The following is a 20,545-nucleotide window of genomic DNA, read 5'->3' on the forward strand; positions in this document are numbered from 1 at the left end:
TATGGGCTGGGCACGTATGGCTGTTGAAGGTACTGGCTCACTTATCTTCATTGATGATACAACTGCTAATGGTAGTACCATAATGAATTCTGAAGTGTCTTGACACATCCTATCTGCTTAAGTTCAAACAAATGCCTCAAAACTCATTTGCCGGCGGTTCATTCTACAGCAAGACAATTATCCCAAAGAGACTGCTAAAGCACCAAAGGAGTTTTTCAAAGCTAAAAAATAGTCAATTCTTGAGTGGCCAAGTCAATCACTTAATCTGAACCCAATTGAGCATGCCTTTTATATACTGAAGAGAAAACTGAAGGGGACTAGCCCTCAAAACAAGCATAAGCTGAAGATGGCTGCAATACAGTCCTGGCAGAGCATCACCAGAGAAGACACCCAGCAACTGGTGATGTCCATGAATCGCAGACTTCAAGCAGTCATTGCATACGAAGGATACGCAACAAAATACTAAACATGACTACTTTTATTTACATGACATTGCTGTGTCCCAAACATTATGGTGCCCTGAAATGGGGGGACGGGGACGGGACTATGTATAAACACTGCTGTAATTTCTACATGGTGAAACCAAAATGTATAAAAATGGCCTTTATTAAAATCTGACAATGTGCACTTTAACCACATGTGATTTTTTTTCTATTACAGATCTCAAATTGTGGAGTACAGAGGCAAATAAATAAATAATGGGTCTTTGTCTCAAACATTATGGAGGACAATGTAAATGGAGAGCATTCCATCACATTCCTGAAATACTTGAGGTGAAAAAGCTTTAGAGAAATCTTAATTTGGGGTGTGTTAATCTTGCACATTTGAAGCTCAGTAACAATGCACAACAATTATTGTTGACTGACTCTCTCAGTCCACCTCATCTGCACCAACGGTGATGTCTGTCTAAGCTAATATCATTAGTCGCATTCGACTTGTATCCCTCTAGTTCTTTCCTATGCAAGTTATCTTTTAATAGTCGTAAATGTATCTACTTCTGGAAACCTGTTCCTGATAGTCACCATCATCTGCGTGAAAAACGTATCCCTCAAATCTCCTTTAAATTCCTCCCCTCTCACCTTAAAAACTGTGCCTTTTTCTTCTGGACTCCATTGCACTGGGGAAAAGATTCTATCTATACCCCACATAACCCAAGAAACTTCTCAGGACATCCCACAGCTATGTTCCAGTGAGAATAAACCAGCCAATCCAATCTCTCCTTATAAACTACAGCCCTCCATATCACGCAACAACTTTGGGCATTCTTTTTATTGCTACCACATCCTTCCTGGAGTGTTGCAACCACAACTCTGTGTGGTCTAACCAATGTTTTCTACAGCTACAGCAAGACGTCCCAATTCTAATGCTCAAAGCTTCGATTGATGACAGCAAACATACCACATGCTTTTTACACAACTCCATCTACTTGTGCTGCCAACTTCGAGTCACTGTTCTCACTCTGTTACAATTGAATTCCTTCTGCTCATTAAATTAAGCGAGGTCAAATCAATCTGATAACTTAATCACGATTCACAAAACACAAATTAAGCGGCTACTAAAGTTTAACTACTTGGGAAAAGATACAAAATGACTGTCAGCTGCAGAGGTAATTTGTCTTGGTAAGCACTCACTTTAGATGAGAAGCACAAGTAAAGTAAAATTGTAGGCTAATGCCTCGATGTAAATAGGGAGTCTGCATGTTTTCTTGAATAAAAGTTCAGAGATCTAAAACCCACACAAATTCTAAATGCAATTGTGAATTTTTATCTCATACATCATATTAAACATTTTACATTAAGATTTAATTACCTTCTTCAAATCTTCAGGGGGAGCACAATCATCTTGTCTTTCCTCGTCTTCAGATTCTTTATCACCAAAGGCAGTGCTTGCTGCATATAAAAAAAAATACAGCTGTTTAAAAGGACTAAAAATATAGTTTTCACTGAATTCACCAAACAAGAGAAATTTTATTCTTGACCAATAATAATTTCAGTTTTCCCCCAATTATGGATTTCCCAAAATGTTCAGAATCCATCCGCTAAATATATATTTTGATGCCACTCATTCTTCCTCAAATCTTAAATGAAATATGCACTCATAATGAATAAGCTGTAGTGGCTGATTAAAATACATATTTTTTACCAACACAACTTTGTGAAGACCACTTGTCTTGCCTCCATAGAGATATATACAGGCCTAAATTCAGCCCCATTCATCCATGCCAATTAGTTTTCATGACCAAGTTAGCCCATTTGCCTGCTTTTGTACCAATCTAAATGTTTTTTTAAATGTTGCCAATGTATCTGCCTCCACAGCTTCCACAGGCAGCTTGTTCCTCATACACATCACCTTCTCCACGAAGGTAGACACAACATTTTGAGTAACTCAGTGGGCCAGGTAGCATCAAGAAAAGTTCAAGAAGGGTGAAGGGAGTAAGGTCAGGTGAAATGTGTGAGAGGGGAGGTGAATACCGAATTAGAAGTGTTATATATGAATGCGCAAAGCATAATAAATAAAGTGGATGAGCAAGTATGAGAAAGTGGATTGGCAAGTATGATCAGAAATCAGAATTTGTGGGAATTACAGAGACATGACTGCAAGATCAGAGCTGGGAACTGAATATTCAGGGGTATACGTCCTATCGAAAAGACAGACAGGTGGGCAGAGCGGTTCCGTTGGTAAGGAATGAAATTCAGTCCATTGCGAGGGGTGGCATAGAATCAGAAGATGTAAAGTCATTGTGGATAGAACTGAGAAATTGTACGGGTAAAAAAACCCAAATGGGAATTATCTACAGGCCCCCAAATAGTGGTCTGCAGATAGGGTGCAAGTTGTTAAAATTGGCATGTAACAAAGGTAATGCTATGGTGGTTATGGGAGATTTCAACATACAGGTAGACTGGGAAAACCAGGTTGGTACTGGACCCCAAGAAAGGGAATTTGTCGAGTGCCTCCGAGATAGATTTATTTTGAGTAGCTTGTACTGGAGCCTAGCAGGGAGCAGGCAATTCTGGATTTAGTGCAGTGTAATGAACTAGATTTGATAAGGGAACTCAAGGTAAAGGAACCATTAGGAGGAAGTGACCATAATATGATGTTTTAATCTGCAATTTGAGAGGGAGAAGGTTAAATCGGAAGTGTCAGTATTGCAGTTGAATAAAGGGGACTATGCAGGCATGAGGGAGGAGCCGGACAAAGTGGACTGGAAAGGGACCCTAGCAGGGATGATGGTGGAACAGCAATGGCAGAAATTTCTGAGAATAATCCAAAAGATGCAGGATCATTTCATTCCAAAGAGGAAGAAAGATTCTAAGGGGAGTAAGAGGCGACCGTGGGTGACAAGGAAAGTCAAGGACAGTATAAAAATAAAAGAGAAGACGTGTAGCATAGCAAAAATGAGCGGGAAGCCAGAGGATTGGGAAACTTTAAAGATCAACAGAAGGTAACTAAAAAGGCAATACGGGAAGAAAAGATGAAGTACGAAGGTAAGCTAGCCAAGGATATAAAGGAGGACAGTAAAAGCTTCTTTAGCTATGTAAAGAGGAAAAAATTAGTTAAGACAAATGTGGGTGCCTTGAAGACAGAAACAGGTGAATTTATTATGGGGAACAAGGAAACGGCAGACGAGTTGAACAGGTACTTTGTTTGTGTCTTCCTTAGTGAAGACAGAACCAATCTGGAGGAATTGAAGGAAATTCACATTAGTCAGGAAATGGTGTTGGGTAGATTGATGGCACTGAAGGCTGATCAATCCCAGGGCCTGATGGTCTGCATCCCAGGGTACTCAAGGAGGTGGCTCTAGAAATAATGGATGCATTGGTGATCATTTTCCAATGTTCTATAGATTCTGGATCAGTTCCTATGGATTGGAGGGTAGCTAATGTTATCCCACTTTTCAAGAAAGGAGGGAGAGAGAAAACAGGGAATTGTAGACGAGTTGGCGTGACATCAGTGGTGGGGAAGATACTGGAGTCGATTAACAAAGATGTACGGCGCATTTGGATAGTAGTAACAGGATCGGTCAAAGGCAGCATGGGGAAATCATGCTTGACAAATCTGGATTTTTTTGAGAATGTAACAAGTAAAATGGACAAGGGAGAGCCAGTGGATGTAGTGTACCTGGACTTTCAAAAAGCCTTTGATAAGGTCCCACACAGGAGATTAGTGGGCAAAATTAGAGCACATGGTATCAGGGATAGGATATTGGCAGGTATAGAAAATTGTTGGCAGACAAGAAACAAAGACTAGGGATGAACAAGTCCCTTTCAGAATGGCAGGCAGAATTAAAAGTAACATTAGCAAATTTTCAGATGACACAAAGCTGGGTGGCAGTGTGAACTGTGAGGAGGATGCTATGAGGATGCAGGTGACTTGGACAGGTTAGGTGAGAGGGCAGAAGCATGGCAGAGGCAGGATAAATGTAAGGTTATCCACTTTGTATAAGAAAATAACTGCAGATGCTGGTACAAATCGATTTATTCACAAAATGCTGGAGTAACTCAGCAGGTCAGGCAGCATCTCGGGAGAGAAGGAATGGGTGACGTTTCAGGTCGAGACCCTTCTTCAGACTGATGTCAGGGGGGGTGGGACAAAGGAAGGATATAGGTGGAGACAGGAAGGTAGAGGGAGATCTGGGAAGGAGGAGGGGAAGGGAGGGACAGAGGAACTATCTAAAGTTGGAGAAGTCGATATTCATACCGCTGGCGAAACCAAGCGCAGGCTCGGCGATCGCTTCGCTGAACACCTGCGCTCGGTCTGCATTAACCAAACTGATCTCCCGGTGGCCGAGCACTTCAACTCCCCCTCCCATTCCCAGTCTGACCTTTCTGTCATGGGCCCCCTCCAGTGCCATAGCGAGGACCACCGGAAATTGGAGGAACAGCACCTCATATTTCGCCTGGGCAGTTTGCAGCCCAGCGGTATGAACATCGACTTCTCCAACTTTAGATAGTTCCTCTGTCCCTCCCTTCCCCTCCTCCTTCCCAGATCTCCCTCTATCTTCCTGTCTCCACCTATATCCTTCCTTTGTCCCGCCCCCCTGACATCAGTCTGAAGAAGGGTCTCGACCCGAAACGTCACCCATTCCTTCTCTCCTGAGATGCTGCCTGACTTGCTGAGTTACTCCAGCATTTTGTGAATAAATAGGTTATCCACTTTGGTGGCAAGAACGGGAAGGCAGATTATGGTCCGAATGGTGTCCTGTTAAGAAAAGAGGAAGTACAACGAGACCTGGGTGTCCTAGTGCATCAGTCACTGAAAGTAAGCATCCAGGTACAACAGGCAGTGAAGAAAGCTAATGGCATGTCGGCCTTCAAAACGAGAGGAGTTCAGCATAGGAGCAAAGAGGTCCTTCTGCAGTTGTACAGGGCCCCGGTGAGACCACACCTGGAGTATTGTGTGCAGTTTTGTTCTCCTAATTTGAGGAAGGACATTCTTGCTATTGAGGGAGTGTAGCATAGGTTCACGAGGTTAATTCCCAGGATATGATGAAAGAATGGAGCGACTGGGCTTGTATTCACTGGAATTTGGAGAGGGGATCTTATAGAAACACGTGAAATTATTAAGGGATTGGACACACTAGATGCAGGAAACATGTTTCCTATGTTGGGGGAGTCCAGAACCAGAGGCCATAGTTTAACAATACCTGGTCAGCTGTTTAGAACTGAGATGAGGAAAAACTTTTTCACACAGAGAGTTGTGAATTTGTGGAATTCTCTGCCTTAGAAAGCAGTGGAGGCCGATTCACTGGATGCATTTAAAAGAGAGTTAGATAGACCTTTTGTCTATGTATCTATATCTCTGGAACGAAGGAATGGGTGACGTTTCGGGTCGAGACCCTTCTAGGTGTCTCGACACGAAATGTCACCCATACCTTCTATCCAGAGATGCTGCCTATCCCGCTGAGTTACTCCAGCATTTTAATAATAATAATATATTCCTTTATTCGTCCCACACCGGAGAAATTTACATTGTTACAGCCAAGTGGAAAGCAAGAGATCATTCATTTTGTGTCCACCTTCGATTTAAACCAGCATCTGCATTTCTTTCCTACACCTTCTGCCCGAAGATCTATTTTAAATCATTCCCCTCTCACCTTAAACCTCTGCCTTCTAGTACAAGACTGCTCGACCCTAGGAAAAAATGTTCATATCCTTCCTCTGAAGAATACACACTTTCTTTTGATTGCTGAGGAATCTAACAGCATTTAGTTTTCTAAATGTTAATTCAGCAGTTTTTATGCATCAAATATGCTGGATGAGACCGTCAAGTGGATATCTTTCAAACGTCTGGACAAGTGCCAAGCACCAGAATGTTAAGATACATATTCTGATTTGATAAAAGAGACTGCTTGAAGGAGACTGCTTGAAGTAACAGTATTGGGTAAGCAGGAGCAAAAGATAGATGCTCTTTGCCCATCTTAATTTGAAAACAAAATACATGACCACATATTCCACACATTAAATCTGCAGCCTTCTAAACAACCTTAACAAGAGAGGTCTCCTGCAACTTAACATGGGCTGCTCTTATCAGTTCAGGAATAGTCATTACTGCTCATGTTTCCAGATCATCTAAAGGAAACAGAATGCAATTTACTGAGGTTTATCATCCCTCCAGAGAAAATTATTTGGGGTTTTCTGATCAAAGTCAATTCCAATTGAAAAGAACAAATACAAATAATTATGAGTTAGAAAAGCTAGTACGATTAAAACTCACAAAATAGAATGAATCAAACTCTTACAAATGTGAGCAAAATCAAAAATAGATGAAGTTTAGCAAGTGTTGAAGCTGCACCAGGACTGAAAGGACCTCAAAAGACCAAGATTCCAGAAATAAGGCAACATATCAAATGATCACTTTCCATGAAAGAACCAAGGTAGTAACCATTTCAATATCTAGCCAATTAAAATAAATTTGAGTTGATCCAGAGGATGGATGTCATCAGCAATGCACATAACAATTTTGAGTACCGACCATCCATTTATGCTAATTCAACATTTATGCTAATTCTAAATTAGCTAATGCTAATTTAAATTGAATTAGTATAAATACAAGGTCCGTACTCAAAAGTGCAAAAAACTGTTTTCCATGCTGATGTGTTCCTGGAAGAGAGCTCGGGAAATTACACTCTTGCTGAAAAGATAAAAGAAAATGCAATATTTGGAACACCACTGAATCATGCACCACATATACAAATATTCATATTTGGCAAGAATGCAGAAATTATTAGACAAGTGTTTTGAATTGGAGGCTGGAAGCAGAACAGTAATGCAAGTTACAATTTCACAATCTTCACCTCAAGACACAAGATAGCATCCAGTAATATTTACGGAAACAAAATTGCAATTAGTCTGGCAATTGAGATAATGAGCAGAAATTTTAAATGAAATGTTCTCAAAATCTTGCAATGGTGTAATAATTAAAAAGTGATTATGTCCAGAAAACAAAGCTGATATCCCAAACACTTCACACAAAGAGTTCAGATTAGAAATATTTTGCCACAGAGTGCTAGAGTGGCACAAAATCCACTTTGCTCTGTATACAAAAATAAAATCACATGCATACGAATGTTTCTAGAATCCATGATTCCCAAATGTACTGGAAAAAAGTAATTAGTACAAAAGAATACAACCTCTTTTATTGCTCAATGATTAAAATGCCTGTATATTATTTTTTCTGGTCAGTACTTTAATGCAGTTATTAACTATCAGTTTCTCATAAATTGGTGATTGCATTACATCAGCACAAAGAAATTTCAGTCAGTGTGCCATTTTTGCAATCTTGCACTAGCTGAGGTTTTTTTTTTAAAATGCTGTTTTTTTCAGAACCAGAGTTCTGAAAAGACTTTCTGGATTGGGGTTCATGCTATGTCTTGTTAGACAGCCCTGAAAAATCAATAATATTAATGTAGATATATCTGAAAATGTTGCAACACAGAAAGGCAGTCATCTCAGATCAGATGCAAGGCTAAAAAGAAAATTTGATGTTACTTTGAATGCAAAATCTCAGAAGGTTCCTGTGGGTAATCAGCCACACTGAAGAAAAACATCAGCCAAACTCCAACAAAACTCACAAAGAACTTGTGCAGACAAAGCAAGGTATAAAGATGTATTCAACAACCACTTTTTTGCATCTTGGAATAAAGGGTTTCTTTTATTTCATCTGCAGCTGAGCAACTACGTATACAATGGAGTAAAAGTGAAAATACTTTCAGATTTCTTTGAAAGATAAAGGTTATGAAGACTGGAAGAAGAATAAAATGTGAAGGCACCAACTGAAAGTCCTTCATTTCCTTTGATGTCAGGAGTTGAAATAGATTAACTTGGTTGAAGATAAAAGCATTGAAGACTGATTCAGGTAGTGCCCCAACATGGATGAGGCATTACTTCTAAATACCCTAGGATTCATCTTCAAATAAAGTAATGCACCGACAAGAACAGGAGTCAGTATTTGTCAGCTCCTCAGATCTCATCTTGCCACAAAGAAATGTAGTACCATTTTTTTATGACACTAAAATAACCTCATATCCACTAAACACCAGTACATAACATAACATAACATAACAACACTTTATTGTCACTCGGCACAACACCGAGCGAAATTTCAGCAGTCACACAAAACACAGCAAAAAAGAAAAGAACACAGGACACCCGACCCCAACACAAACATCCATCACAGTGACTCCAAACACCCCCTCACTGTGATGGAGGCAACAAAACTTCCCCTCTCCTCCCCCCGCACAGGCAGCTCGACCCCTACCGAGGCAAACGACACGCACAGCCCCCGCAAGGGGATGGAAGGCCCCCCGGCCGAGCCGCCCCGGGCACCGAAACGTCCCACAGCCACACCGGGCGATGTTAAGTCCAGCGGCCAAGCTGCACCGGGCACTGAAACGTCCCACGGCCACACCGGGCGATGTTAAGTCCAGCGGCCAAGCCGCACCGGGCACTGAAACGTCCCGCGGCCGAGCCGCACCGGGCACTGAAACGTCCCGCGGCCGAGCCGCACCGGGCACTGGACGTCCCGCGGCCACACCGGGCGATGTTAAGTCCAGCGACCAAGCCGCACCGGGCACTGAAACGTCCCGCGGCCGAGCCGCACCGGGCACTGGACGTCCCGCGGCCACACCGGGCGATGTTAAGTCCAGCGGCCAAGCCGCACCGGGCACTGAACGTCCCGCGGCCACACCGGGCGATGTTAAGTCCAGCGGCCAAGCCGCACCGGGCACTGAACGTCCCGCGGCCGAGCCGCACCGGGCACTGAAACGTCCCGCAGCCGAGCCGCACCGGGAACTGAAACGTCCCGCGGCCGCACCGGGGGATGTTAAGTCCAGCGGCCGAGCCGCACCGGGCACTGAAACGTCCCGCGGCCGAGCCACGCCTGTGATGTTAAGGCCCACAGCTGAGCCGCGCCGGACGATGTTAAGGCCCGCAGCCGAGCCGCGCCCCGGGGAAGAGACCCAATAAAAGAAAGGTTTCCCCCCGCCCCCCCCCACCCCCACCACACATACACAGCCAAAAACAGAAACAAAAACCATCCCAACACCGACACAAACAAAAAAAAAAGAAAAAAAGACAACAGACTGCCAGAGAGCCGCAGCCGTTAGGCGCAACTCCTCCCACAGTAGTTTATAAAGGAAAATGTCTTCTGTCAATGGAGAATTGTCAGCACCAGATAATTACTAAAGAGGGTTCAAGCACCATCAGAAGCATTGCTAATAAGGATTGATGGCTGACCAACCGCTACACATTCCAGAAAGACAATTTCCTGCGACTTCCCTTCAACAGAAAAGACACGGCGATGATGATAGTTGGAATAGAAAGGAGGCTGAGTGGGAAAGGTGAAGGTGTGAAGGGTTTGGTGAGAATAGATTAGTGTAAGAGTGAGAGTGACATCCTGGTACCAAGCTTTCTTGCCATTCCAATGGATTGACTCCTCATACAAGTCAGTGCCAAGTAAGTTGAGCCACAGCAGGAGTGGTGACCTGAGGAGGAACCATGTGTTTTTGGCAGCTGTGGAGCAGGCTCATTGTGGAGGGGGCCACCTTACCTGGCTCCCAGACCTCACTCCTGCAATGGACCCTTTTCTTGGAGAATTGTTGGAGACTCTCCCTCCTGGTATGGGAGGAGACGTCCAAGCATATGGTGCACAATGCCATGTTGTGCTTAAAGCATAATTGCAAGAAACTGAAGTGGCCATCTGCCACAACGAAGACACCATTACATTTTGTGCAATGTTTAAAATCAGCAGACAACTTGCTTGAAGATCAATAATCCAAGCTGGAAAACAAGAGAACACAGAGCTCAACCAAGTGAGAAAATAGTGCCAAGTGATTATATGTTGCAAAGGGGAAATGTTACAATAAAGGATATAAGGAAAGTGTCTCTAAATGAATGAGGAAAGTGAAGCATCATGAAATGCAATTCAGAAAATATGCTATTACCCTAGAAATATGAACTTGCTCCAAGAACACGAAGATCAACATCATATTTCCATTAACATACTTTTTGCCAACAAACATGTAAGTGATCATTTCGCTTCAAATGAAAGTCAGGATTTGTCTATGTCAACCTCATCTCTGCCATAGGGTACATTTATGGCAATTACTATAAATACACATCAATAATGGTCCTTTTCCCCATGACAGAGGAGCGTGCTGAGGAAACACTGTGTTTGGAGAAATACAATTTTGAAAATACTTCCACGTAAAATACTTTATCATTGTATTCTTTTAAAAGTATTTCAATTATAACCCGCTATGTCAAGGAACTGTACACGCTGTTCTCAGTATTCACATTTGCTGTAAAAACAGGATTGTATTGCATACTTCAACAAATGCTACAGCTTAAAAAAAAAATTGAACTTCATTATACAAGGAGCACTGGAAACTGATATCTGGGCTGATATACTTCTCCACTAAACTTGGCATGCAACACCACTAAACAAGGAAGATGAGATAATGTCAACAGATTCATGGTAGTGATGGGTTTTGGTACAACTATTGGGGGATCGAACCACATACCACAGTAAACATACTCATACACCAACTGCTATAAGAAAAGCCAGAGGAGCTGGTTTATGAAATATCACTTTAGATGTTCTTGAAGATATGGCAGTTACAAGGTAAGCATTACACAGTTCCAAATGCTTTGCCCTGTTAATGCTAACGTCCAGAATATACAACATAAAATGTATCTTACCCCAATCCTAGAATTTCTATCTCCAATGAAAATATTGAAACATGCTCGTTACCATTTATTTTCTATTATTATATCCAAGATGACCCCCACATTGCAGATAAGTCATGTTCCTGAATGAGTACCCATCAGGTTGTTTGATTCAAAATATGTATACAAATAATATGAATTCAATGGTTTTGAAATATTGATGAGTTGCACTTATTCAATTATTTTTAATGCACACTAAACACAAAATCAATGAGGCTGCAAGGCCTCCATGGAAAAATAAAAATATATCCACGTTATAATTTTATAACTAGCCACCTGAAACAACATGTAGCTGGCCAATATAGGGCCGGCTACTTATATATGTCAAAGTTTATCCAGTGACATTTTTATATGTTTTGCTGACAATGTTTGTTTAGGGTAAGAAGTCACATGCTCACATACGTGACTAGTCATATTGGACCTCTTACCCTAAACAAACATTGTCAGCATTACATGTAAAATTTTCATGATAAACTTCGACATATATAAGTCATATATAAAGTACAAAACAATATACCTGTAATGCTTTCAGAATTAGAAGAGAAGTATTCCACAATTTTTGGTCAAACACGTGACTAAGAATGGTCCTATATCATCAGATCTGTCGGTTACTTTTGCATTTTGGTTGCACAATGCTATGCTAATTTCATCCACAAGTGAAATTCAAAACAAAGTCATTGAGTCATACCGCACAGAAACAGGCCCTTCGGCCCAACTTGCCCGTGTCAACCAAGATGCCCAACTTTTGCCCGTGTCAACCAAGCCTACTATGCAGACCTTTATCAAATGCCTTCCTGGCATTCACACAGACAACGTCTTGTTTGCCCTCAACCACCTTTTTTGGTAACTTCTAAAAAACAGATTTGTAAGGCATCTGTACAAAATGTACAGATTCCCACGTTCAAAACCCTGGTGACTATCCATAATCAGCCCATCTATCTCAATGCATATATATCTTGTCATTCAGAATCATCTCCAGTAACTTGGCTACCATTGATGTTAGGCTTACTGGTCTACGGTTCCCAGGCTTTTTTATAGAATTTAGATCAGTAAAGTACAAGAACAGGCACTTCAGCCCACAATATCTGTGCCGAACATGATGCCAAGACCAATTTTTACCTGCCTGCATATAATCTACATCCCTCCTTCCCTACAAATTCGTATGCCTACCCAAACTTCTCTTAAATGCCACTATCGTACCTGCTTCAATCACTGGCATTCCATTGTATATTTCCCCCACACATTTAACCTCCCAAAATGCGACCTCACATTTGCTCAGATTAAACTCCATCTGCCATTTCTCTCCCCGTTTCTGTAGATCTCTACCCTGCTTTGACAGCCTTCCTCAGTCTGCCACCACAGCAATCTTGGTGCATTTTTCAAATTATCTAACCAACCATCCTCATTGACAAACAAGTCGTTTATATACATCACAAATAGCAGAGGTCCCAGGACAGATCCTTGCAGAACTCCACTGATCACAGACCTCCAGCCTGAATATTGTCCTTCCACCACAATACCTTCTATCACTAAACCAGTTCGGAATCTGAATGAGTCACTGTTAATCCTGCGCATCTTAATCTTCTGAATCAGCCTACCATGGCGACTTTATCAAATGCCTTACTAAAATCCATGTACACAACATCCATTGCTGACCCAAAACAATCACCTTCGTCACCTCCTCAAAAAGGACACAAAGTGCTACAGTAACTCAGCGGGTCAGGCAGCATTGCTACAGAACATGGACAGGTGACATTTCAGGTTGAGGCTCTTCTTCAGACTGGTGATGAAAAAGCCATACTCACTGTCCTTAATGAATGCATTCTCTCCCAAATGGCAGTAAATCCCATCCTGAAGAATCCTCTCAAATGGTAACCCTCTTGTATCTAACGTATTTATAAAAATCTTTGGGAATTTCCTTAATCCAATTCACATATTTGTTTGCTTATTTACTCAATACGTTTATGTTTCTTTTAATGACCTTATGTAAATTTACAAAAGTACATGTGGAGTTCAATAAGAAGTTTCCTAGCATGTCCACTCGGAAGCTAAGTTAAATTTATCACATCAAGGTAACTATTTGTTTTTGTTTACACCCTCTCTCCCATCTCATTCCATTCTTCATCCCATCCATGGAATGAGTTGTATTTTTATCATAACTGCAGTCCCATAGTTGTTGATGAATCGACTTTTGTTTATAATCCATTAACTTACATCTTAAGTGCCGGGGAAACAAATCTGTCGTTTCATGAGAAGTGACTGATGGAGTCAGGTCATCAGCAGAAGACTGCGTTTCTTCATCATCACCCGATAGTAGATCTTTTGCTATTTCTTCCTGTTAAATGCAGATAAAAAGAAAATTTGTGGCCATAATCCAGACAATCCACATTCAATGGAAACATAGAAAATAGGCGCAGGAGTAGGCCATTTGACCCTTCGCGCCAGCACCACCATTCAATATGATCGTGGCTGATAATCCAAAATCAGTACCCTGTTCCAGCTTTTTCCCATTTCCCTTGATTCCCTTAGCACGAATAACATTCTTCACGCTTACTTGCATACATTGAAACAAAAATAAAGAGAAATGATAAATCTTACCTTATCAAGAGTCATGTCCGGTAACTCATCAGCAAGCTCACTTGGAGAACTCCCTGGATTTTCATTTTCTATCACAGGAACAGGAGGATCATACCCGTAGAGTACCAGCAAATCATCAAGTGGCATGTTGCTCTCCTGTTAATACAAATTATTTGCCATGTAATGCTTTTCAAATGCTCGTCTACGCTTTTCTTTATTTGCTGTTTATCGACAGGTCAGGAACTCCATTCCCTACAGATTTACCAGTCGCATCCAAATTTCATTAACTACTAAGAAGATATTTCAGTAAATTCCCAAACTAGATTTAATTATTCAAATTAGTTATTGGGGATCAAAGAAGCAAGATCCAGTCTGGATTTCCATCATTCCCACATGGAAGCACCTCACTATATAATTTTAAGTGAAGGACAAAGTTAACATAGCTCAGGAATGAAAGGCAAAGGAAAAACAAGGGCCCAAAAAGGGTAGGAGTAGTTTCTGAAAGGACAGAATTGATAGGCAACAAGGTCAAATTGTTGGAATGGGAATTTCATAGGAAATGAGAACAGATTATCCAGTGTGAAGGATGAGTAGGTCTTGCACATTGTGAGAAAATTAATTTCACAAAGATACTTCAAAAATAGTATGACTCCTTGGGTTATTTTGGCAGTAAACAAGAAAGCAGCAAATCAAGCACCTGATGACTAGAATTAAAACAGAAAGTAACATATAGCACATTGACTGTATTTTAGTTTAGAGGACATGTGATAAGGGGCAGAGAAGAATTTCCATTAAGATTGAAAGGGTTCAGGTACTGCAACATTTAAAAAGAGCGAAGAAATGGCTGCGGAGAAATAAATAAGGTGTCGTTTCAAACTATATACCAAGCTTCCACACTCATGAACCCTCCCTAAGATGGGTATTAGAAAACACTTTAAATCTTCAAATACGTATTTAAGAGCAGTACTTGATACCACACATAAGCAAATCATAACACTGCTTTCTGCAATAAAGATATTCAAGATTTACATAAACACTATCACAGAGAACTGGTGCCTTTGGCTATGTACTAACAAACTATTGTTTTTTTTGCTACCATGCAGAGTGGATGAAGACTGGCAACTGTGATGGCCAGTTCCTCAGGAGAAAGCTCAATTGGTTCCACGCCTCAGCACTTTTGAAGACGACTGCAAATGCTTTCTCCTTGTTTTGGTACTCACATGCTGGGTTTCACTATCAATGAGAAAGGGGACTCTTGAACCCTCTTCTTCCTGTTAGCTGTTGCACTGTCCTTCACCATTCATGATTATATTTGATAGGACTGCAGAACTTTGATTTTATCCATTTATTGTGTAATCATTTAGCTCTCTATACTGCATGCTGTTTTTGTTGTTTGGAATACATACAGTACCACATTACAAGTTCACCAGGATGATATCTCATTTTTAATCCCAACACGTCATTCTATACATCACTGAAGAAGCTTTATTCCTGTGGCTTGGTGGTTTTACAGGGATATACCAGGCAAGGAAACTAACGATTATGAAGTACAATTCCACTCTAGCTGATGGCCCACTGTACATTAGTAAAGGTTCTCCAGGAAATTAATTTCAGCATATTTTTAGATGGTATTTCAATGCAATAATCTCAAATTGTACCATGTAAAAAACCTGTTGGAAGTTTAGTTATTGTCACACTTCACCTGAACTCATACAAAAAGGACTTCATTTGGTTTTCCCCTCTTTTTCTTTATCCCCCTGGCATTCATAATCCTCAAATTTACACTGCGCAAAGATGTAAGGCTTGGTCCAAATCTCTGACAAAACCTCAAATTTCCTGGAAACATTCAGTTTAGGTTGACCAACAGATATTTTACTCCTTCAAGGGATCACAGACTCAGAATTTACAAGGTTAATATTCCCTCTCTCCAGTAGAAAGATTAAAGATTACTGAACCATCCTATCACCAATGAGAGCAGTCCTGAGCTATCATCTACCTCATTGGAGACCCTTGGACTATCTTTAATCAGACTTTACCTTGCACTAAACATTATTGCCTTTATCCTGTATCTATACTCTGAGGATGGCTTGATTGCAATCATGTATAGTTTTTCTGCTGACTGGGTAGCACACAACAAAAAAAGTTTTGCACATGTAACAATAAACTAAACTAAAAAGAAAAGTTTCAATAACAAGATTGGTTTCTGTTATTGAGTACATGTTATCTATCAGAAGTATTAGTGATTATGACCATGGATTGAAGGAAAACAATGCGTCAATGTGACTTCAGACACAGCATTACTATTACCTGCCCTCTGAGCAAGCCTTTCAATTCAAAAGGGATAGAAAGTGAATAGTGGCTCTGTCAGCCATTTCCATGCCCCATTAACAAATAAATAACTCTGCCCATGACCCTTTTTAATATATAATCTTCCCCTCCCCCCCCTTCCCAGATCTCCCATTGTCTTCCTGTCTCCACCTATATCCTTCCTTTGTCCCGTCCCCGACATCAGTCTGAAGAAGGGTCTCGACCCGAAACGTCGCCCATTCCTTCTCTCCTGAGATGCTGCCTGACCTGCTGAGTTACTCCAGCATTTTGTGAATAAATACCTTCGATTTGTACCAGCATCTGCAGTTATTTTCTTACACTTTTTAATATATAGATAGGATAGATAGGAAGTATAGGGGGGAAATATCCTCCTTTAATGGGTATATATACTCTTTACAGAATATGTTGACTTATCCTTTCCTCTTTTAATAAGTAACAAAATTCTTAACTGTACATGGAAATAAACAACATGTAGACGGCAGCAAATTACTTAGGAAATCTGTACACTATCCCTACCATCGGCTATTTTTCCACATTTATAATCATGCAAGATAATCCTACAATATTACAAATCTTCAAATTATTTTTAAAGGTGTAAAGACTATTGATCAATTCTGTGACAGTAAATAAATCATTTTAACAGTTCAAATTGAAAGTTAGTTTATATTAAAAAATATAGATACCCTTTCCAAATCTTCAATTTCAGATGTGAAATTCTTCCCTCCTTCTAACATTTCCTCTTCTTCAAGTGTCCGCTCATCGTCATAGTCATGCACTAGCATTTCTGCTGTAGGGTCGAAATCATGATCCTCAGAAGAAAATGAGCCAACTATAAAGTAAAAACAATAAAATGAGTGTATACCAAATCTGTTATATATCTCCTATTGCGTTCCACCCAACCAATCACTTCAAAACAGAAATTCCAACAGTAGGTACCAGTACAAGTCTAAATGATTTCAATTAGATGGCTCCAAATAGGATTTATTTAGTTCAAGAATATGTAGGTTCATTAAAATGTTTATTGGTGTTAAATATGGAGCACCAATGCACATTTCAAACGTTTTCAAAATCATTGTGCTTAATCAACAAAGTACAAAATTCCAAAATATTAAAGAAACCAGTCATTATATGCAAAACATCATTAAACATGAACAAATATGATTAACTAAACTCTGGTATTGTGCAATGCCAATAGAAAATAGAAATGAAAACAAGGAGAGAAATATTAACATTAAAGCAACTGAATCGTCCTGTTGAATCAGGAGATACAATTGGCGTGTCAAAAATGTAATGCTACGGTGGTTATGGGAGATTTCAACATGCAGGTAGACTGGGAAAATCAGGTTGGAAATGGACCCCAGGAAAGAGAGTTTGTAGAGTGCCTTCGAGATGGATTCTTAGAACAGCTTGTACTGGAGCCTACCAGGGAGAAGGCAATTCTGGATTTAGTGTTGTGTAATGATCCTGATCTGATAAGGGGACTAGAGGTAAAAGAGCCATTAGGAGGCAGTGATCACAACATGATAAGTTTTACTCTGCAAATGGAAAGGCAGAAGGGAAAATCGGAAGTGTCGGTATTACAGTATAGCAAAGGGGATTACGGAGGCATGAGGCAGGAGCTGGCCAAAATTGACTGGAAGGAGGCCCTAGCAGGGAAGATGGTAGAACAGCAATGGCAGGTATTCCTGGGAATAATGCAGAGGTTGCAGGATCAATTTATTCCAAAGAGGCGGAAAGAGTCTAAGGGGAGTAAGAGACACCTGTGGCTGACAAGGGAAGTCAGGGACAGCATAAAAATTAAGGAGAGGAAGTATAACATGGCAAAGAAGAGTGGGAAGACAGAGGATTGGGACTCTTTTAAAGAGCAACAAAAGTTAACTAAAAAGGCAATACGGGGAGAAAAGATGAGGTACGAGGGTAAACTAGCCAATAATATAAAGGAGGATAGCAAAAGTTTTTTTAGGTACGTGAAGAGGAAAAAAATAGTCAAGGCAAATGTGGGTCCCTTGAAGACAGAAACAGGGGAATTTATTATGGGGAACAAAGAAATGGCAGACGAGTTAAACCGTTACTTTGGATCTGTCTTCACTGAGGAAGATACACACAATCTCCCAAATGTTCTAGGGGTCGGAGAACCTAGGGTGATGGAGGAACTGAAGGAAATCCACATTAGGCAGGAAATGGTTTTGGGTAGACTGATGGGACTGAAGGCTGATAAATCCCCAGGGCCTGATGGTCTGCATCCCAGGGTACTTAAGGAGGTGGCTCTAGAAATAGTGGAAGCATTGGAGATCATTTTTCAATGTTCTATAGATTCAGGATCAGTTCCGGTGGATTGGAGGATAGCAAATGTTACCCCACTTTTTAAGAAAGGAGGGAGAGAGAAAACGGGTAATTATAGACCAGTTAGTCTGACATCAGTGGTGGGGAAGATGCTGGAGTCAATTATAAAAGACGAAATTGCTGAGCATTTGGATAGCAGTAACGGGATCATTCCGAGTCAGCATGGATTTACGAAGGGGAAATCATGCTTGACAAATCTACTGGAATTTTTTGAGGATGTAACTAGGAAAATTGACAAGGGAGAGTCAGTGGATGTGGTGTACCTCGACTTTCAGAAAGCCTTCGACAAGGTCCCACACAGGAGATTAGTGGGCAAAATTAGGGCACATGGTATTGGGGGTAGGGTACTGACATGGATCGAAAATTGGTTGACAGACAGAAAGCAAAGAGTGGGGATAAATGGGTCCCTTTCGGAATGGGAGGCAGTGACCAGTGAGGTACCGCAAGGTTCGGTGCTGGGACCCCAGCTATTTACGATATACATTAATGACTTAGACGAAGGGATTAAAAGTACCATTAGCAAATTTGCAGATGATACTAAGCTGGGGGGTAGTGTGAATTGTGAGGAAGATGCAATAAGGCTGCAGGGTGACTTGGACAGGTTGTGTGAGTGGGCGGATACATGGCAGATGCAGTTTAATGTAGATAAGTGTGAGGTTATTCACTTTGGAAGTAAGAATAGAAAGGCAGATTATTATCTGAATGGTGTCAAGTTAGGAGGAGGGGGAGTTCAACGAGATCTGGGTGTCCTAGTGCATCAGTCAATGAAAGGAAGCATGCAGGTACAGCAGGCAGTGAAGAAAGCCAATGGAATGTTGGCCTTCGTAACAAGAGGAGTTGAGTATAGGAGCAAAGAGGTCCTTCTACAGTTGTACCGGGCCCTGGTGAGACCGCACCTGGAGTACTGTGTGCAGTTTTGGTCTCCAAATTTGAGGAAGGATATTCTTGCTATGGAGGGCGTGCAGCGTAGGTTCACTAGGTTAATTCCCGGAATGGCGGGACTGTCGTATGTTGAAAGGCTGGAGCGATTGGGCTTGTATACACTGGAATTTAGAAGGATGAGGGGGGATCTTATTGAAACATATAAGATAATTAGGGGATTGGACACATTAGAGGCAGGAAACATGTTCCCAGTGTTGGGGGAGTCCAGAACAAGGGGCCACAGTTTAAGAATAAGGGGTAGGCCATTTAGAACGGAGATGAGGAAGAACTTTTTCAGTCAGAGAGTGGTGAAGGTGTGGAATTCTCTGCCTCAGAAGGCAGTGGAGGCCAGTTCGTTGGATGCTTTCAAGAGAGAGCTGGATAGAGCTCTTAAGGATAGCGGAGTGAGGGGGTATGGGGAGAAGGCAGGAACGGGGTACTGATTGAGAGTGATCAGCCATGATCGCATTGAATGGCGGTGCTGGCTCGAAGGGCTGAATGGCCTACTCCTGCACCTATTGTCTATTGTCTATTGTTATCAGCTAAAGTCCTGACCTCCCATCTATTCATTGGAGACCTTCAAACTATATTTAATCGGACTTTATCTTGCCTTAAATGTTGTACTCTCTATCCTTTATCTGTGCACTGCGGACGGCTTGATTGTAATCATGTCCAGTCTCTTGACTGGACAGCACACAAACAAAAACTTTTCATTGTACCTCAGTACACGTGGCAATAATAAACTAATCTACAAATTCTGCATTGTCAATTGTCATGCGAGAAGCCTGAAAGATCACAAAGAAAAAAGTGAAGAAATGAAAACAATTTCAATGGTGAAGTGAAGTTTGAGGTGGCAAAATGTAAACGCAAGCATCAAATAAATGGAAATTATGAACTAGTTTCCACAGCAGAAAACTGTAGTTTAAAACCTGAGCTAGAGACAAACTATCCTTTTTTTAAAGCTGCCCAACACATCCCATCAAGCGATAAAAAACAAATTAGGTAGCATACCTATTTCACTTTTCCCAGAGATTCCAGTCAGATGATTAAACAAATCAGTAAAAGATAGCAATTATGGATGGCAATGGATTCCTTTTGCATTTTGATCAACAGATCAAGACTAGAGGTTTGAGTCAAAAATAAAACTATGA

At 41.0% G+C, this 20,545-nt stretch overlaps 1 protein-coding gene across 5 annotated transcripts in view; it reads right to left on the reverse strand.

Annotated features, from left to right (window-relative positions):
* The window catches only part of LOC144592490 (mesoderm induction early response protein 3-like), a 65,664-nt gene that overhangs the window by 37,713 nt on the left and 7,406 nt on the right, over window positions 1–20,545 (reverse strand). For all 5 annotated transcript variants that reach the window (XM_078397092.1, XM_078397111.1, XM_078397101.1 and 2 more), the window contains 4 exons: window positions 16,814–16,959; window positions 13,824–13,958; window positions 13,440–13,560; window positions 1,810–1,889 (listed from right to left, as the gene is read on the reverse strand). In XM_078397092.1, the coding sequence (XP_078253218.1) occupies window positions 1,810–1,889; window positions 13,440–13,560; window positions 13,824–13,958; window positions 16,814–16,959 (482 nt within the window). The remainder of the gene's footprint in view (window positions 1–1,809; window positions 1,890–13,439; window positions 13,561–13,823; window positions 13,959–16,813; window positions 16,960–20,545) is intronic.

This window comes from Rhinoraja longicauda, chromosome 1 (genome assembly GCF_053455715.1).
Source record: "Rhinoraja longicauda isolate Sanriku21f chromosome 1, sRhiLon1.1, whole genome shotgun sequence".
Classification (NCBI taxonomy): Eukaryota; Metazoa; Chordata; class Chondrichthyes; order Rajiformes; family Arhynchobatidae; genus Rhinoraja; species Rhinoraja longicauda.